The sequence below is a fragment of the Artemia franciscana genome, chromosome 10 (genome assembly GCF_032884065.1).
Source record: "Artemia franciscana chromosome 10, ASM3288406v1, whole genome shotgun sequence".
Taxonomy (NCBI): Eukaryota; Metazoa; Arthropoda; class Branchiopoda; order Anostraca; family Artemiidae; genus Artemia; species Artemia franciscana.
The window spans coordinates 50070818-50086920 of record NC_088872.1 but is presented as its reverse complement, the minus strand read 5'-3'; the positions used below and the strand labels follow the sequence as shown (position 1 = coordinate 50086920).

The window sequence follows — 16103 nt, the reverse complement described above, 5'->3', positions numbered from 1 at the left end:
TTACTCGTTTTATGACCAAAGAGTGCAAGCAATCAGTCATGGTGGTATTTGACCCTGTAGAATCGACTGACAGAGATTGTAATGAATTCGATGGATTTTACATATAGTTATATGAGCACACGGACAGGATCCCAAAACATCAATATGGTATTTTATTGGGGGACTTTAGTGCCCAGGTTGATAGGGATTGGGATAGATGGTGTCTAAGACGGTCAACATTATTGATTACATTATTGAAAATCGGGGACTTCCATAATCGACATAAGACACAGGGATATATAGGAGTGCTTTTATTGGTGTCAGAAGTAAAGAACACCATCTAGTTACCTAAAGTTAGTTTAAAATTGAAATTTAGGAAGGGTAACAACTTTACGAGAAGTTGAGACGTTGATAGACTCTCGGACAAGAATTTATGAGTTGGGAGAGAGGAGGGGTTTGTAAAAGGAGTTTATGAGCTGTATTTTTAGGAAAAAAACAAAGTGGAGGAAGCATTAAAGTGTGAATTAAGGAGCTGTAAAATGGAGTCAGTAAATAAAATTGCAGAGGATCTGAAAGATGCAGTGAGTACGATATTATTTTGGTGTTTTAAGACATTGAGAGGAGGTTGTCAGCCTAAACTGTTTCTCAGCTAAAAATAGGTACAGATCCTCAGTTAGTTATTAGGAAAGTATTAAAAAGGGGTGGGTAAAATTTTTTATGACTTGTTAAACTAGGATAAAGATGTAGGAAATGACAGAAAAAAGAATGAATATTTTTTGACAATTTGAAATTGAATATAATGCTAAAAGGATTAAAACAATTAGGCCTCGAATGTTGATAGTGTCGCGAATGAGATTTGAGATATAAAGGTTGCAAAGTTTGGGATACATTAACAAATAACAATTTTTTTTTTTCAGAAAAAGATTTTAGGAAAACTTTATTTAAACCATTATATAAGAAAGCTGATAATAGCAAATGTAATATATAGTGCAGTATGTAGTATAATAAGAGCAAATATAGAGGCATTATCCTGGTTTCTGTAGGTAACAAATTACTTAGTATGATGATACTTTTTACACTTAGAGATACTGTAAATAAAGTTTTAAGAGAAGAACAGCGCGGTTTTAGGAAGGGTAGAAGATGTGTCGACTAAATCGTTGGTGGACAAATATTCTGAAGATGTAAACTACGAATAAAACTGCAGAAGTAGAGAAATTTACATCTATTCTGAAATAGATTTTCTATAGAGAAAATCTATTAATAGATTAGAACAGAAAAAGATTTTTCTCTCTTTTCGAACTGCATACCTGGCAGGAGTCAACTCCACCATTGTCGAGATCACCTGCACAGATCATGCTGTCGGTAACATCGTTTGCTCCATAAGCTCCGCGGCAGTCATCGTCGCTAACGACGGGAACATCAACAGATCGAAGAACATCGGAAAGAGACCCACCAGACTGTGGAAAGAAAATACTTGGTATGAGAAGATCTTAAGTCATTTAAATGATAGGAATTAAGATGATTTCAATTGTAGCAGAGATTGTAAACACACATTTCATTGAGTAAAATAAAAACATTTTCCATATCTTTGATTCAAAGAGCAGGTTTTGGTTTCACTGGTTGATTCTTGTGACATATTCTAGAAGTTCAATCACATTATTGGTAAAACGTTTGTCAGAACTTGAAGCCAAATAAGCCCATTAGCCATTGCTGTGTTTACCTCTTGTTCCTAAGTAAAATTTTGAGCGAGTAAAAATGACATAACACTTTTTAATCAAAGTGGTATTCCCTTTTATATTTTAACCGGACATATAACAAAAGTTAAATTTTTTTAGCTATAATATTCTAACCTTGTTAATAACAAGTAAAAAAGTCACACTTTCACATTTTATTTGCGTCCCATAGAAGGCATAATTACCAGCTTTTCCTTTTTCTTTATGTTTCATTATGGTGTATTTTCACTGTATTTTAGGCTACTTACACATACCTAAAATCAGTTGATTATGGCAGATGGACTAAGAATTAGCTACATGAGTTATAAGCATACAAAAAAGTATATCGCATTTATAGCCATTTTTGGATACAAAAATTTATGTTTTATTATAATCTATACTATGGACGTACAATTATCGACTACTCAGCTTCATTGATTGAATGAAGTTTTCCTTCAGGAAAACTTGTGTGTCTTTTTCTGATTCAGCTCCGTAGTCTTTTAGTCCATTCAGCCCACGTCTTTCTTCAGGATTGTCCAGATCTCACCAAAATCAGGATCTTAGGATTTTGAATCGTAGTATTTTGGGTTTTTAGTATTTTGAAAACTTAGTTTCTCTTATATGTTATCCCCCTCCATTCGCTGCATAAGCTTCTGTATGAATGATTCTTGTCCCTGTTGAACATGAAAATCTCTAGATAGTCAGGTAAAGCATGCATAAAGTTTGTGGAGGGTTGGAAAACTAAAATTATATGATAGGGAATTAGCTTTTCTTTAAAAACAAAAAAAATTATAAACATAAGAAAAAGTTTCTTGGATTCTCAACATAAATATGATTATCTGCCATATTTATTTCACGTAATTTAATTATTTTAATATACCTTTAATTTCTGCTAAGGCTAGACAATTAAGAAGTTGTTTAGCTTTCCAATTCATATTCTTGGCCTTAGAGAATTAAGATATTTGTCTTCAAAGAATGCAAAAAAAGACAATTAGAGCTTAAAGGATATTACGACATCAAAAACATTGCTCAAAAAACTGCTCAAAAATTATTAAAAATAGCTCAGTGTATAAAATTCAGTAAAAATTCAGTAAAACCGTATAGAAGTGCTGAAAGTGTATCTTGCAATTAATTAACTGATAAATTAACTGAATACCTTTTTTTTTTTACCTCATAGCGCAAGCTGCATAGGCTACGTTTCAGTGTTTTATTGCTGGGTGCTATACACTATTATTCCATATACTGTTATTTGCATAAATTTTTTGACATATAATAATAAAAAGTCTCCTTAATCCAACCAATAGTACTCAATCCATCGTATCAAAAATTTACGTTTTTCTTAGGCAAAGAGAAAGAATAAACTTCGTCCAAATTTATTTCACTTTGCACATAACTTCTTTGGTCTGGGAAGACATTGCTGATGTGAATGAACCAAAAGATGAATTCTTCATTTGTTTAGGTTTGTTTGTGTATTTGTTTATTTAACTGAACTTTTTTTCATTTGTTTATAACTAAATTTTTCTCCTTTGTTTTACAGGTTATTCCTTAATGAAATATGGGAGCCTTAACATCTTAGCTGACTTATATAGTGTTTTTTAATATTTACTTTGGTAGTCTACTAAACATGCTAGAGGAGATTCTTTTTTAAACAAAATATTAAAACTTACAGAGGTAGTACCCCATCCAGATACAGAGACCATGACCCCAGCATCAACATCAGACATCGGAGCAGGAAGGTTCACCGCCTGAACATTCCCACCAAGGTTAATGCTGCTGGATAGCTTCAGGACACAAACATCATTTTCAAAAGTACGAGAGTTGTAATCAGGGTTTTCATTAATTGAAGCAACTTCAATTACTTGTTCATCACCATCTTCGGTACTAAGGATGTGATCACCAGCAACAACCACAATTCGGCTAGGGGTTTCTCTGTAATAAATAAGGAAATATTTCTCTGGTATATTGAATTCCAATTCCAAAAAAAACTTTAACCTTGACTTGGCTTATTTACCACTAATTACGAAGTAAAGTATTTGTGGACACAAACACCAGGGGAAAACTCATTAATTCTAATGACAGACAGCTGCAATCCTCTGATTCTCCACCACTAGCAAATTTTACTTAAAAAGAAAACACAACATACCAAATTTTTTAAATCTGTCCCTCCCAATAATGTGAAGAAAAATTATCATATATCCCATACTCCTTGACTATCTAGGTAAGGACCCCTCTTGCCCCCCAATGAAAATGCTGGAAATTTGCCCCTGGCTCTTATAGTCTATGTGCTATTCCAGAAGAGTTAAAAGAACTTTTGGTAAAATATGAAAACTCATCGAATGGCTCGTACACTAATAGAATTAATTGAATATCCAATGGTTATGAATACTTTCTTTTTATTTTAAATTCTAAATAACTAGAATATTTTATTGGTTTTACGCTAGATAAATACTTAAAGGCTTATGTTTCCTCCTAAACATTTTCTGTTGTTTTTCTATACAAGCCTACAGCTTGGGGAAGAGCTTTCAGATCTATAAGTTTTTCAAGTCCGAATTAGGATGTTACTTAGCCTTTTTTAGAGAGTGATCTATACTTACTTAAAAATAGGAAAATAGTCCATTTTCTCAAGTTGTTTTTTCAAGTTTGTCATCATTAAATTTTTAGATCTAAGTAAAAATATAACGCGAATCTTTAAAAAAAAAAGTGGAATTCCGTATATGAGTGATGCTGAATCATGGATATTAAGTGGTGCTGAAGAGGTCGTCTTATGTTAAAAAACTAGAATTGTAAGACTGCAGAAAGATGCCATATCAGAAACCTGTGGAAGGTAAAACACAAACATTGCAAAGTTTATCTGAAGATGAATAGCTAATTCCCTCAACAATTTTCTTTTACATACGAAAATCTTTTACCAAACTTCATTGAAGGTTTCACTCTTTGAAACTCGAGTCTGCAGTACTTTCATTGAAACCCTTCAGAAGATTATCAGTTCTCTATTGCATTTTACTTCAGCAAGGGGGGGGGTCAAGTGAATAGATTTCAGACTAAAATTGGAATATCAACTGGAAAGAGGAGTCTCATCAGCGGAGGAAGAAGATTTATAGTTGATCAAGCGGAGGGACAACCTGACTAAATTAGGGCTTTATCATTAGTAACATTAATAACAGTTACTAATTAGTATCATTAGTAACGTCCATACAGCTCAAAGGTAATGACAGAACGCTCAAAGACGCCAGTTGGAATGGAAAAATTTTTCCATAGATTTTTTTCATTCCAAAGACTCTTGAGAAATGCCTTTTTTGGTACTTTTAGTTTAAAAATTGATAGAAACATCAGATCGTCTCCACAGATTTCGAAAAGTACCCTTTTTGGTATTATTATTGGAAAATAGAAAAACGACAAACCCCTCCCTCTCTAGATCTTGATAAATAATTTTTATCGTACCATAATCAAATAAACATGAAACATCCGTGCTATACCCTCCCTACATTTTCATGCCTTAGCACCGAAGGGAACAGATAAATTTCGTGTTCGCATAATTTTTATGTTAGTATAAATTTCATGTCAAGTTTTTACCGAATGTAAACGCAAGGAAATTAAAAACTGAGAATCTGTTCAGGTCTGCAAGTAGATATTTTTTCCAAGGTCTGGGACATCCTCACCTGGAAATTACCCAACCTTCCTGGAAAGTTTTCCCCCGTAAATTCTCCTGCTGAACCCCCCTCCCCTCCTGCGAAAATCTCTTCAGAAAATTTTCCCCTTGTCCCCTTTGAAAAATCTTCCTACAGGGAACAATCAGCTATCAAATGGAAATTAAAGCAAATAAAAGAATACAGAAAAGAAAAGATTATGGAGTATTCTGCCATTATTCCAAAATACATGGAGAATATATGGTAGAGATTACTCTATAGGATTTATTATTTTAGTTCTTTTTAATTTTCTTCTTTTCATGTCGGGTGTTGAGTTATCAGGGTCGGTAAGGTAAAGGTTAGAGAAACTGGTCTGTTTGCCTGTTTGAAGTAGAGATTAGGTTCATCTTCATTTTTCTTGGTTCTGATTTTCACCTTGACTCAATGTTATGGAAATTTATTGATTTTGTTTTATTTTTTTTTTTTTTTAAGCGTCCCTTATCAACACCAGAACAAGTCCATGGGAAGTGATTAATCGCATTTCTTTGTCCCATTTTTTATCTCTTTGCACTTCCATCCTCAGGCAACTCTTCTGCAGTTACCACATTTTTCATATGATCATATCCTTTATTTAACCTTTATATTACCCTGCTATGATAACTCCTTCCCCCCAAGCAAGAAAAAAAGAATTAAGGAACCAAACTGTAAAAATAATCACTTTAGGATATTATACATCTTGGTTGCTCAATTTTGAGTGTGGGGAGAATTTCCACAGAGAAACATTTTCAGGGAAAAATTTTCGCAGGATGTTTTTTCCAGGGAGGGGGGGGATTTCCTACAGGAGGGGATGTTTTCAGAGGATTTTCCGGGAAAATATTCCACGGGGGAAATTTTATCGGGATAATGTTGCAGAAAAGTGAATTTTCTGGGGGAGTTTTCCAGGGGCATATGGCTAAAACTAATTTTCTCAGAGGAGAAAATAATAAAAAAATGGGGAGGAGACAAAGAAATTAACTTTATTTGATAATTTTAATCAGTAGTGCCCAGAAATTCAATACTCGAGTGAAAAATCTCACTAGACTCAAATTGAAAACAAAAATTAAGAGAATACAATCAGTGGCACACTAAAAAACGTTATATGAGCCATCATAAGAAAAAGGAACTTCCCTTTTGTTATTGCCTTGTCTCAATATTATATGATAAATTGGTTTAAACCAAAAAGGTTTTTCTCTTATACAAATACCACCAGTAAAAGCAAATTATCGATTCTTCTTTTTTTCTTCCGGTTTTCACTTGCTCATAATCTTGTACTTTTTTCTTCTGTTATGGCAGGTATATCACGACTGCCTAGCATATCGGATATAGAATATAACAAATCATTGTAGCAAAATGTCACCTAGGCTAACGCATATGTGCTATTATCACGGGGATTTCATTCCTTGAGCGCATACCTGGATAAATGTAATAATAAATAGCTAGAAATTTAATATAACACGTTTTATAAGTGAACTGGCGATAACTATGATTCCTTCTCTAATTGTGTTTTTATTATATACTTGTGTGGCAATTTTAAAGGGCTTTGCTTTAACAGTTAAAGATTAATTTGGAACTGAGGAGCAACACTCACGGCTTTGCTTTAACAATTAAAAGATTAATTTAGAACTGAGGAGCAACACTGCGGGCTTTGTTTTAACAGCTAGAAGATTAATTTAGAACTGAGGAGCAACACTCCTCAACTGAGGTAAAAGATAATGACTTTCTTTGATTCTTGTTTACCATCTGATTTCAAACGTGATATAACAAAAATTTGTACATGAAATTACGTTGATGGCTACGTCAACATACAAATCATGGCTACATGATATGTTGATGTACATGAATACAGTTGATGGCGCCATCAAATGATGCTATTCACCGTTTATTGTGTGGTTGTGAAAATAAGATTAACACATACCCATCAGTACAATGAGCTGCAGTCAAAATTGTGTCAGCATCCAAGATGGAGCCACCGCAGAAGTGAGAATTACCAAAGGAGCCAACTCGCTGGAGAGAAACTTGCCAGGGGACGTCTCCCTTATTGACTGGATCACCACCAACAATCTTCGATTCTGGAACAAGGCTTACTCCACGACGAAGCATAAAGCTCAAGGGAAGACGTGGGATTACATAATTCTCGCCTGGAAAGATATATGGGCAGTTTGAATCCTTAGCATTAAATCAAGTCTATTCGACACGGTAACAAACTTTAAGTAAAGAACGACTCGCACTAACAGTAACTGAAGCTCTAAAAAATAGTTTTTGGTGAGAGTATAAACATCGAAATGGAAATATTCAGGAGATTTTGAGTTTGAAGCTAGGTGGCAAAATTTACGACCCAGGGAAATTTTCCTTGATTTTTGAACAAGGAGGAAAATACCCTCCGAAAACGACTGACTTGGATGGAAATTAAACCATCAAATTTCGAATATTAGAGAAGGTTTTAATACCACATCTACAAAAATACGAAATTTTGAATTTTTCCCAAGTAAGATGGTCACGGATACGTACCCCCCCCCCCCCCCTCCCAGAGTTGATAGTAACAAGCCAATGGCTTACAATATCATGAAAAGTTCCACTAGAACGAAAATAAAATTATATTCAGTGCTTATTAATTTTGGATTTGCTATTGCAGAGGAGGGCTGGTGGATTATTGTTTAGCTTGTCAGGAGTATGCCTGAAGCCTCAAATAGGGCTTCTTATAACAAAATTTTAAAACTCCGTATGACATTTCAGATAAATATAGAAGGAACCTTAGTGGGTGAACGGGGTGTTTAAAACAACTCCTGATCTACCGTTCCCTATTAGTATTTTTGGAATAAGCCAGTAATATGGGTGCTACGCGGTGACAGCTCCTCTCTTAAGGTCAATCTCCTAGGTTGAAAGCGAATTCTATTAAGATAGCATTGAAATACGTACCGAGATTTCCTCCTTTCTCATTGGCTTAATTGCTCTCTTGAGGGTTGTACCAGAATATTTAAAGACTGTTGACTTCCTTGAATATTACGACCGGATTTAAAGGGAATTTAAATTTTTCACATGTCTAATTGGTAACAGCTGATCATTGGAATTTGGTTGGTTAGAAGTCAGATAACAGTTTGGCATTTAAATTTTCACAATGATCAGAAAAAAAACAAGAACAAAAAAGGGGAGAGGAAAACCTGAGACATTGTTAAGTTCTATCTCAACGTTATAGTAGAATATATTACTTTTATTCAGTTACAAGTTACATTTTCAAACAGTTCTTGGTAACAAACTGTAGTAAGGAGCAACCAGGCTCAATAGTAACCAAAACTCTAAAAAACGAAGTTTTGATACAAATAGTTACGTCAAAAGCATTGCATTTTAATGCTGATTTTAAATATATAAGTTTCATCAAGTTTAGTCTTACCGGTCAAAAGTTACGAGCCTGAGAAAATGTGCCTTATTTTAGGAAATAGGCGGAAATACCCTCTAAAAGTCACAGAATCTTAACAAAATCACACCATCAGAGTCAGCGTATCCGAGAACCCTACTGTAGAAGTTTCAAGCCCCTATCATACAAAAGGTGGAATTTTGTATTTTTGCCAGAAGACAGATAGCGGGTACGTATTTTTTTGGTTTTTTTTTGTTGTTTTTTTCCTCAGGGATGATCGTATCGACCTAGTTGTCCTAGAATGTCGCAAGAGGGTTCATTCTAACGTAAATTAAAAGTTCTAGTGTCCTTTTTAAGTGACCAAAAAATTGGAGGGCACCCTGGCCCCCTCCAACTCTCATTTTTCTCCATGGTCACCGGATCAAAATTTTGACATAGCCATTCTGTTTAACTTAGTCAAAAACCTAATAACTATGTCTTTGGGGATGACTAAATCCACCACAATTCCCGGGGGAGGGGCGGCAACTTATAAACTTTGACCATTGTTTACACATAGTAGTTGTTAATTATGAAGTGTCCAGACGTTTCAGGGGGAATTTCTTGTGTTGGGGTTAGGGTGGGACGTGGGGGGGGGCAGGTTACGTGGGAGGATCTTTCCATGGAGCAATTTTTTATGAGGGAAGAGAATTTCCATGAAGGGGTCGCAGGATTTTCTAGCATCATTTATAAAAAGACAATGAGAAATTTTTTTTTCAACTGGAAGTAATGATCAACATTAAAACTTAAAACGAACATAAATATTACGTATATAAGGGGGTTTGTCTCTTCCAAAATACCTTGCTCTTTACGCTAAAGTATTTTTAGTAACTCTAACTAGTTATTCTACGGCCTTTGTGATTCAAGGGTCATTCTGAAAGATTTGGGACAAAATTCAAGCTTTAGTGTAAAGAACGAGGTATTGACGAGGGGGCAAACCCCCCTATGAACGTAATAAAAATACACAAATATATAACTTCGTTACATAAGCTAATTTTTAAGGTACGTATGTATTACTAACAAAAACGTTTGTAAAAAAAATAAAACAAATCTAGTTGTATTTTTAAGTAACCAAAAATTGGGAGGTAACTAGGCCTCCTCTCCCACCCCTTTTTTTAGCGAAATCGTCCGATCAAAACTATGAGAAAGCCATTTAGCTTGTAATTAACATAAAAATTGCTTCTCTAGACTAAACATCCGTATGATATATGGGTAGATTATAGCAAAATATATCGTGCGAAGAATACGTTCCGACAGAATATGCTTCAATCTTTTGAGGATGCCAACTCCACGTGTAACTTTGGTGGAGATAATGTCGCTATGATGCTTCCACGATAGATTAGAATCAATATGGAAGCCGAATTACCGCAGTGATATAACTTGTAAAATAGGCTTTTCACCAAATAGAACTTTACTACTTACATCAACAGAATCACCCACTCTAAAGAATGTCAGTAAAAAATTTTCTTTACATTCACACACAGCAAACTTAAACTTGTAAACATCTCTAATCTTTTGAGAGTAATATGAGCTTTTGCTATCAAATTATCTGGGGATTTTGCAAATTTTGTTAGCAATAATGTTAGTAATATATGTATCCTTTAGATAAACGCGCATCATGTTCACGTAAACTAAATAAAGTAAAGGGCCCAGCACAGACATTTTGATATCTATAATGTTAGATATTGTCGTATGAGTGTCTACACCAGGTAAATACTTTACCCCATGAAATACAAGGCTATCAAGCATGGACTCTTGATCATAATTATCAAGCTTTTTTTCTATTCGACTAATTGTCTCCTCCAAATTTTCAATTTGAAATCTCAGACTACCTAGTAGAGCCTGCTCAATTTTTGCAAACTTTGGATTAAACTCGAGCGTGATTGAATCATAAACCTGGCTGATTATCAGTTCAGAACCTTCTTTGTTCAATGAATTTCGGTCATTGCACTTTTCAGTAACTGACTCTTTCTCTTAACTCTATTTTAAAACAGTAAGAAACTTTAGCGTAAAGAGCGGGGCGTTGAGGAGGAAAAGCCCCTTTCATATACGGAGTAATTTCTGTTCGTTTTAAATTTTAATGTTGCTCCTTACTTTCATTTAAAAAAAAACTTGTTTTTTTTATTTAATTTCTGGACGTTTTTGAATTAATGAATGTTTTGATCTTGGCTCTCCGCACATAAATAATTAAAACGAAATTTGCATATTAATTAATTGCAATTATCGGAAGACTTTGAGAAAAAGGAGCGAGGGAGGAGGCCTAGTTGCCCTCCAAGTTTTTGATTGCTTAAAAAAGCAACTAGAACTTTTAATTTTTTACAAACGTCTTCATTGGTAAAAAATATACGTAACTTACAAATTAACTTACGTAACGAACTTATATATTCGTATGTTTTTATTGCGTATATGAGGGGGTTCAACCCTCGTCGATACCTCGCTCTTTGCACTAAAGCTCAAATTTTGTCCCAATTCCTTAAGAATGACCTCTGAATCACAAAGGCCGTAGAATAAATAGTGAAACTACTAAAAATACTTTAGCGTAAAGAGTGAGGTATAACGAGAAGGTAAACCCCTCATATGCGTAATAATTTTTGTTTGTTTTAAGTTTTAATGCTGCTCATTACTTTCAGTTGAAAAGAAATTTTCATATTTATTTTTTCATTGTTTTTTCAAATAATGCTAGAAAATCCTGCGCCCCCTTCATTGAAATTCTCTTCCCCCATGAGTTTCCCCATGGAAACATGAAGTTTCTCCATGGAAACATCCTCCCAAGTAACCCCCCTCAACTATCCCCCCTAAACAAAAAAAATCTCCCTGAAAACGTCTATACACTTCCCAGTAACCATTACTATATGTAAACACAGGTCAAAGTTTGTGACTTGCAGCCCCTCCCACGGTGACTGCGGGGGAGTGAGTCGTCCCTAAAGACATAGTTATTAGGTTTTTCGACTATGGTGAATAAAATGGCTATCTCAGAATTTTGATCCGGTGACTTTTGGGGAAAAATTAGCGTGAGAGGGGGCCTAGGTGCCCTCCAATTTTTTCGGTCACTTAAAAATAGCACTAGAACTTTTAATTTCCGTTGGAATGAGCCCTCTCGCAACATTCTAGGACCACTCAGTCGATAAGATCACCCCTGGGAAAACAACAAACAAAAAAAAACAACAAATAAACACGCATCCGTGATCTGTCTTCTGGCAAAAAATGCGAAATTCCACATTTTTGTAGATAGGAGCTTGGAACTTCTACAATAAGGTAACGGGAACAATAAGGTAACAATAAGGTTCTACGTTAATATTTTATGACTTTTAGGGGGTGTTTCCCCCTATTTTCTAAAATGAGGCAAATTTTCTCAGGCTCGTAACTTTCGATGGGTATAACTGGTCTTGATGAAATTTATATATTTAAAATCAGCATTAAAATGTAATTCTTTTGATGTAACTATTGGTATCAAAATTCCATCTTTTAGAGTTTCGGTTACTATTGAGCCGGGTCGCTCCTTACTACAGTTCGTTACCACGAAATGTTTGATTGGTTATATTTTCCAGCAGATGACTTTTTATTTTCTCCAGCTGGGCTTCAGTTGTAGCTAATTGTTCGTATATCGGGGCGATAATTGAAGACACCGAGTTAGACCCTAATTTATCTCTTGCTTTCAGGGCTTAAAAGGTCTTAGGAAAAGTTTCGTAAATTTCTCTGGTACTAACTAGCTTTTGTGGCACTTTGTATTTACGAAGTGACATATAGTGATCATAAATTCTGTCGGTCTGTCTGTCTGTCTTTCCCTGTTTTACTAGTTTAGGCACTTCCAGATAAGCTAGGACGATGAAATTTGGCAGGCGTATCAAGAACCAGAGTAGATTAAATTAAAAATAGTCGTTTCCCCAATTCGATCATCTGGGGGGAGTGGGGAGTCGGTTAATTTGAAAAAAAGACCGGGATGAAACTTGGTGGTAAAAATGAGCACAAATCCTAGATACGTGATTGACATATTCGGAACGGGTCCGCTTTCTTTGGAGAAGTTGGGGGGAGGATTAATTCTGAGAAATGAGAAAAATCAGTACCAGACGAGATTAAATTAGAAACAGTCATTTTCCGATTCGACCGTCTGGGGGGGGGGGAGTGGAGGGACGGTTAATTCGAAAAAATGAAGTGTTTTTAAGTTACGAAAGAGTGATCGAATCTTAATGAAATCTCATATTTAGAAGGATGTTGCAACTCAGATCTTTTATTTTAGATCAGGCTGAATCCAGTTTCATTGGGGGGAGTTGGTGGGGGGGACCAGAAATCTTGGAAAACAATCAGAGTGGAGAGGTGAGGATGAAATTTGGTGGGAAGAATAAGCACACATCCAAGATACGTGACTGACATAACTTGACCGCGTCCGAACTCTTTGGGAGAGTTGGGGGGAGGGGAGGGGGTAATTCGGAAAAACTAGAAAAATGAAGTATTTGTAATTTATGGACGGGGGGTCAGATTTTAATGAAACTTGATATTTAGAAGGATCTTGTGCTTCAGCACTCTTATTACGAATCCCGACCAGATCCGGTGAGATTAGGCGGAGGTGGAGGGGGAAACCGAAAATCTTGGAAAATGACTAGAGTGAAGAGATCGGGATGAAACTTGGTGGGTAGAATAAGCAAATATCGTAGATACGTGATTGACGTAACCGGACTGGATTGACTCTCTTTGGGGGATTTGGGGGGGGGGGGTTAATTCTGAAAATTTTGAAAAAATAAGGTATTTTTAACTTAGGAAAGAGTCATCAAATATCAATGAAATTTTATGTTTGGAAAGATATCGTGTCTCATAGCTCTTATTTTAAATTCCGACCGGATCTGGTGACATTGGGGGGAAGATGGGAGGGGAAACCTAAAATCATGGAAAACGCTTAGAGTGGGGGGATCGGAATGAAACTTGGTGGTAAAAATAATCGTAAGTCCTAGATATGAGATTGAGGTAACTGGAACGGATCTACTCTCTTCGGGGGAGTTGGGAGGAGGAGGGTTAATTCTGAAAAATTAAAAAATGAGGTATTTTCAACTTACGAAGGAGAGATTGGATCTTATTGAAATTTGATATTTGGAAGGATATCATGTCTCAGAGCTTTTATTTTAAATCCCGACCGGATCCGGTGAAGAGGAAGTTGGGGGGAGACCTAAAATCTTGGAAAACGCTTAGAATATAGGGTTCGGGATAAAACTTGGTGGTAAAAATAAGTACAAGTCCTAGAAAAGGGATTGACATAGCCGGAACGGATCTGCTCTCTTTGGGGGAGTTGGGGGGAGGGTTAATTCTAAAAAAATAGAAAAAATTAGGTATTTTAACTTATGAAAGAGTGATCGTACCTTAATGAAATTTCATATTTAGAAGGACCTCGAAACTCAGATCTCTGATTTTAAATCCCTACCAGATCCAGTGTCATTAGGGGGGGGGCGGAAATCTTGGAAAACGCTTAAAGCGGAGAGACCAGGATGAAACTTGGTGGAAAGAATAAGCACAAGTCCAAGATAAGTGACTGACATAACTGGCTCGAATCCGCTCTCTTTGGTGGAGTTAGGGGGGGGGGGGGGTTATTTGGTAAAATTAGAAAAAATGAGGTATTTGTAACTTGCAAACGGGTGTCCAGATCCTAATGAAATTTGATATTTAGAAGGATCTTGTGCTTTAAAACTCTCATTTTAAATTCCGACCAGATCCGGTGACATTGAAGGGAGCTGGAGGGGAAAACCGGAATTCTTGGAAAACGTGAAAATCGAGGTATCTTACGAATGGGTGATCGGATCTTAATGAAACTAAATGTATAGAAGAATCTTATGTCTCAGATAATCCATTTTCAATTCGAATTGGATCCAAGGACATAGAGGGTTGGAGGGAGAAACAGAAACCTTGGAAACTGGAAATCTTGGAAAAGGTTTAGAGTGGAGAGATCGGGATGAAACTTGATGGGAAGAATAAGCACAAGCTATAGATACGAGATTGAAATTATTGGTACGGATCCGTTCTCTTTGGGGGAGCTGGAAGTTGTTAATTTGGAAAAATTAGAAAAATTAAGGTGTTTTTAACTTAAGAATGGGTTACCAAATCTTAATAAAATTTTATAATTAGAAGAAACTCAGGTCTCAGAGCTCTTCTTTCAAATCCCCACCAGATCTTTTGACATTGGGCGGGGGGGGGGAGAGTTAGAGGGGGGATCTGGAAATCTTGGAAAACGCTTATAAACGCCGTAGATACGCAATTGGCGTAACCGGATTGGATCCGCTTTTTCGAGGGGAGATAGGTGGTATGGTTCGGTGCTTTGGTGAGTTTAGTGCTTCTGGACGGGCTAGGACGATGAAAATTGGTAGGCATGTTAGGGAGCTGCACTAATTGACTTGTTACAGTTGTTTTTCCCGATCGATCATCTGGGGGGCTGAAGGGAGAGGGAAAATTGGAAAAATTGAGGTATTTTTAACTTACGAGTGGGCGATCGGATCTTAATGAATTTTGATATTTAGAAGGATCTTGTATCTCATAGCTCTTATTTTAAATCCTGACAGGCATTAAGCCTCTAATTTTACTTTTAAAGCAATCTATTGATTTGTAGAATTTTGCTAGAGCTCAAATCATATGAGCTTTTGGCTCTTGGCTCTTCTTGACCTCGTCACAAGTGCCATTTGAGCTCTTAGCTCTTGTTTTTGACTAATAGTATATAAATATAAGTAGTTTAAAAAATTTATTAAATACCCCTAAGGGGTTTGCTTCCTCCCTTCCCTTACCTGTATTTATGACCCCAGGGCAAGGGTGCCCAATGTTCATTATGTACCTTCAGGAACGTATCACTTTAAATGACATTAATTTAATAGTATATGCATTACTTCGTAAAGCAAAGTATATGATTACCCCGGTTCCAAACCGGGGTAATCAGTCATTTATGAACGAGCTATAAATCATCAACTATATGAGATGATGGGGAAAAACCAAAATGTTCTAAGATACGGTACTATTAGGAATAAAATTAGATCCCGTGGAACTAAAATGGACGAATATCCTACAACTTTAGATTAAAAAAAAAATGTTCGTATATTTTATAGGCCTACAATCGGCGTTTCTTTCAAACAGTTCGTGGTAACTAACTGTAGTAAGGAGCGACCCAAAGATATATCAAAGGAATCGTATTTTTATACTGATTTTAAATATATAAGTTTCATCAAATTTAATATTTGTCATCAAAAGTTACGAGCCTGAGAAAATTTTCCTTACTTTGGAAAATAGGAAGAAACACCCCCTAAAAGTCATATGATAAATCACACCAAAAATCACACCATCGCATTCAGCGTATCAGAGAACCCTATAGAAAAAATTTCAAGGTCCAATCTA

At 35.8% G+C, this 16103-nt stretch overlaps 1 protein-coding gene across 1 annotated transcript in view; it reads right to left on the bottom strand.

Moving 5' to 3' along the window:
- LOC136032317 (trypsin-1-like) overlaps positions 1–16103 on the bottom strand; it is a 251733-nt gene that overhangs the window by 5663 nt on the left and 229967 nt on the right. The window contains exons 2-4 of the mRNA XM_065712619.1: positions 7272–7494; positions 3359–3620; positions 1287–1436 (exon numbers count right to left, since the gene is read on the bottom strand). Of these exons, the coding sequence (XP_065568691.1) occupies positions 1287–1436; positions 3359–3620; positions 7272–7494 (635 nt within the window). The remainder of the gene's footprint in view (positions 1–1286; positions 1437–3358; positions 3621–7271; positions 7495–16103) is intronic.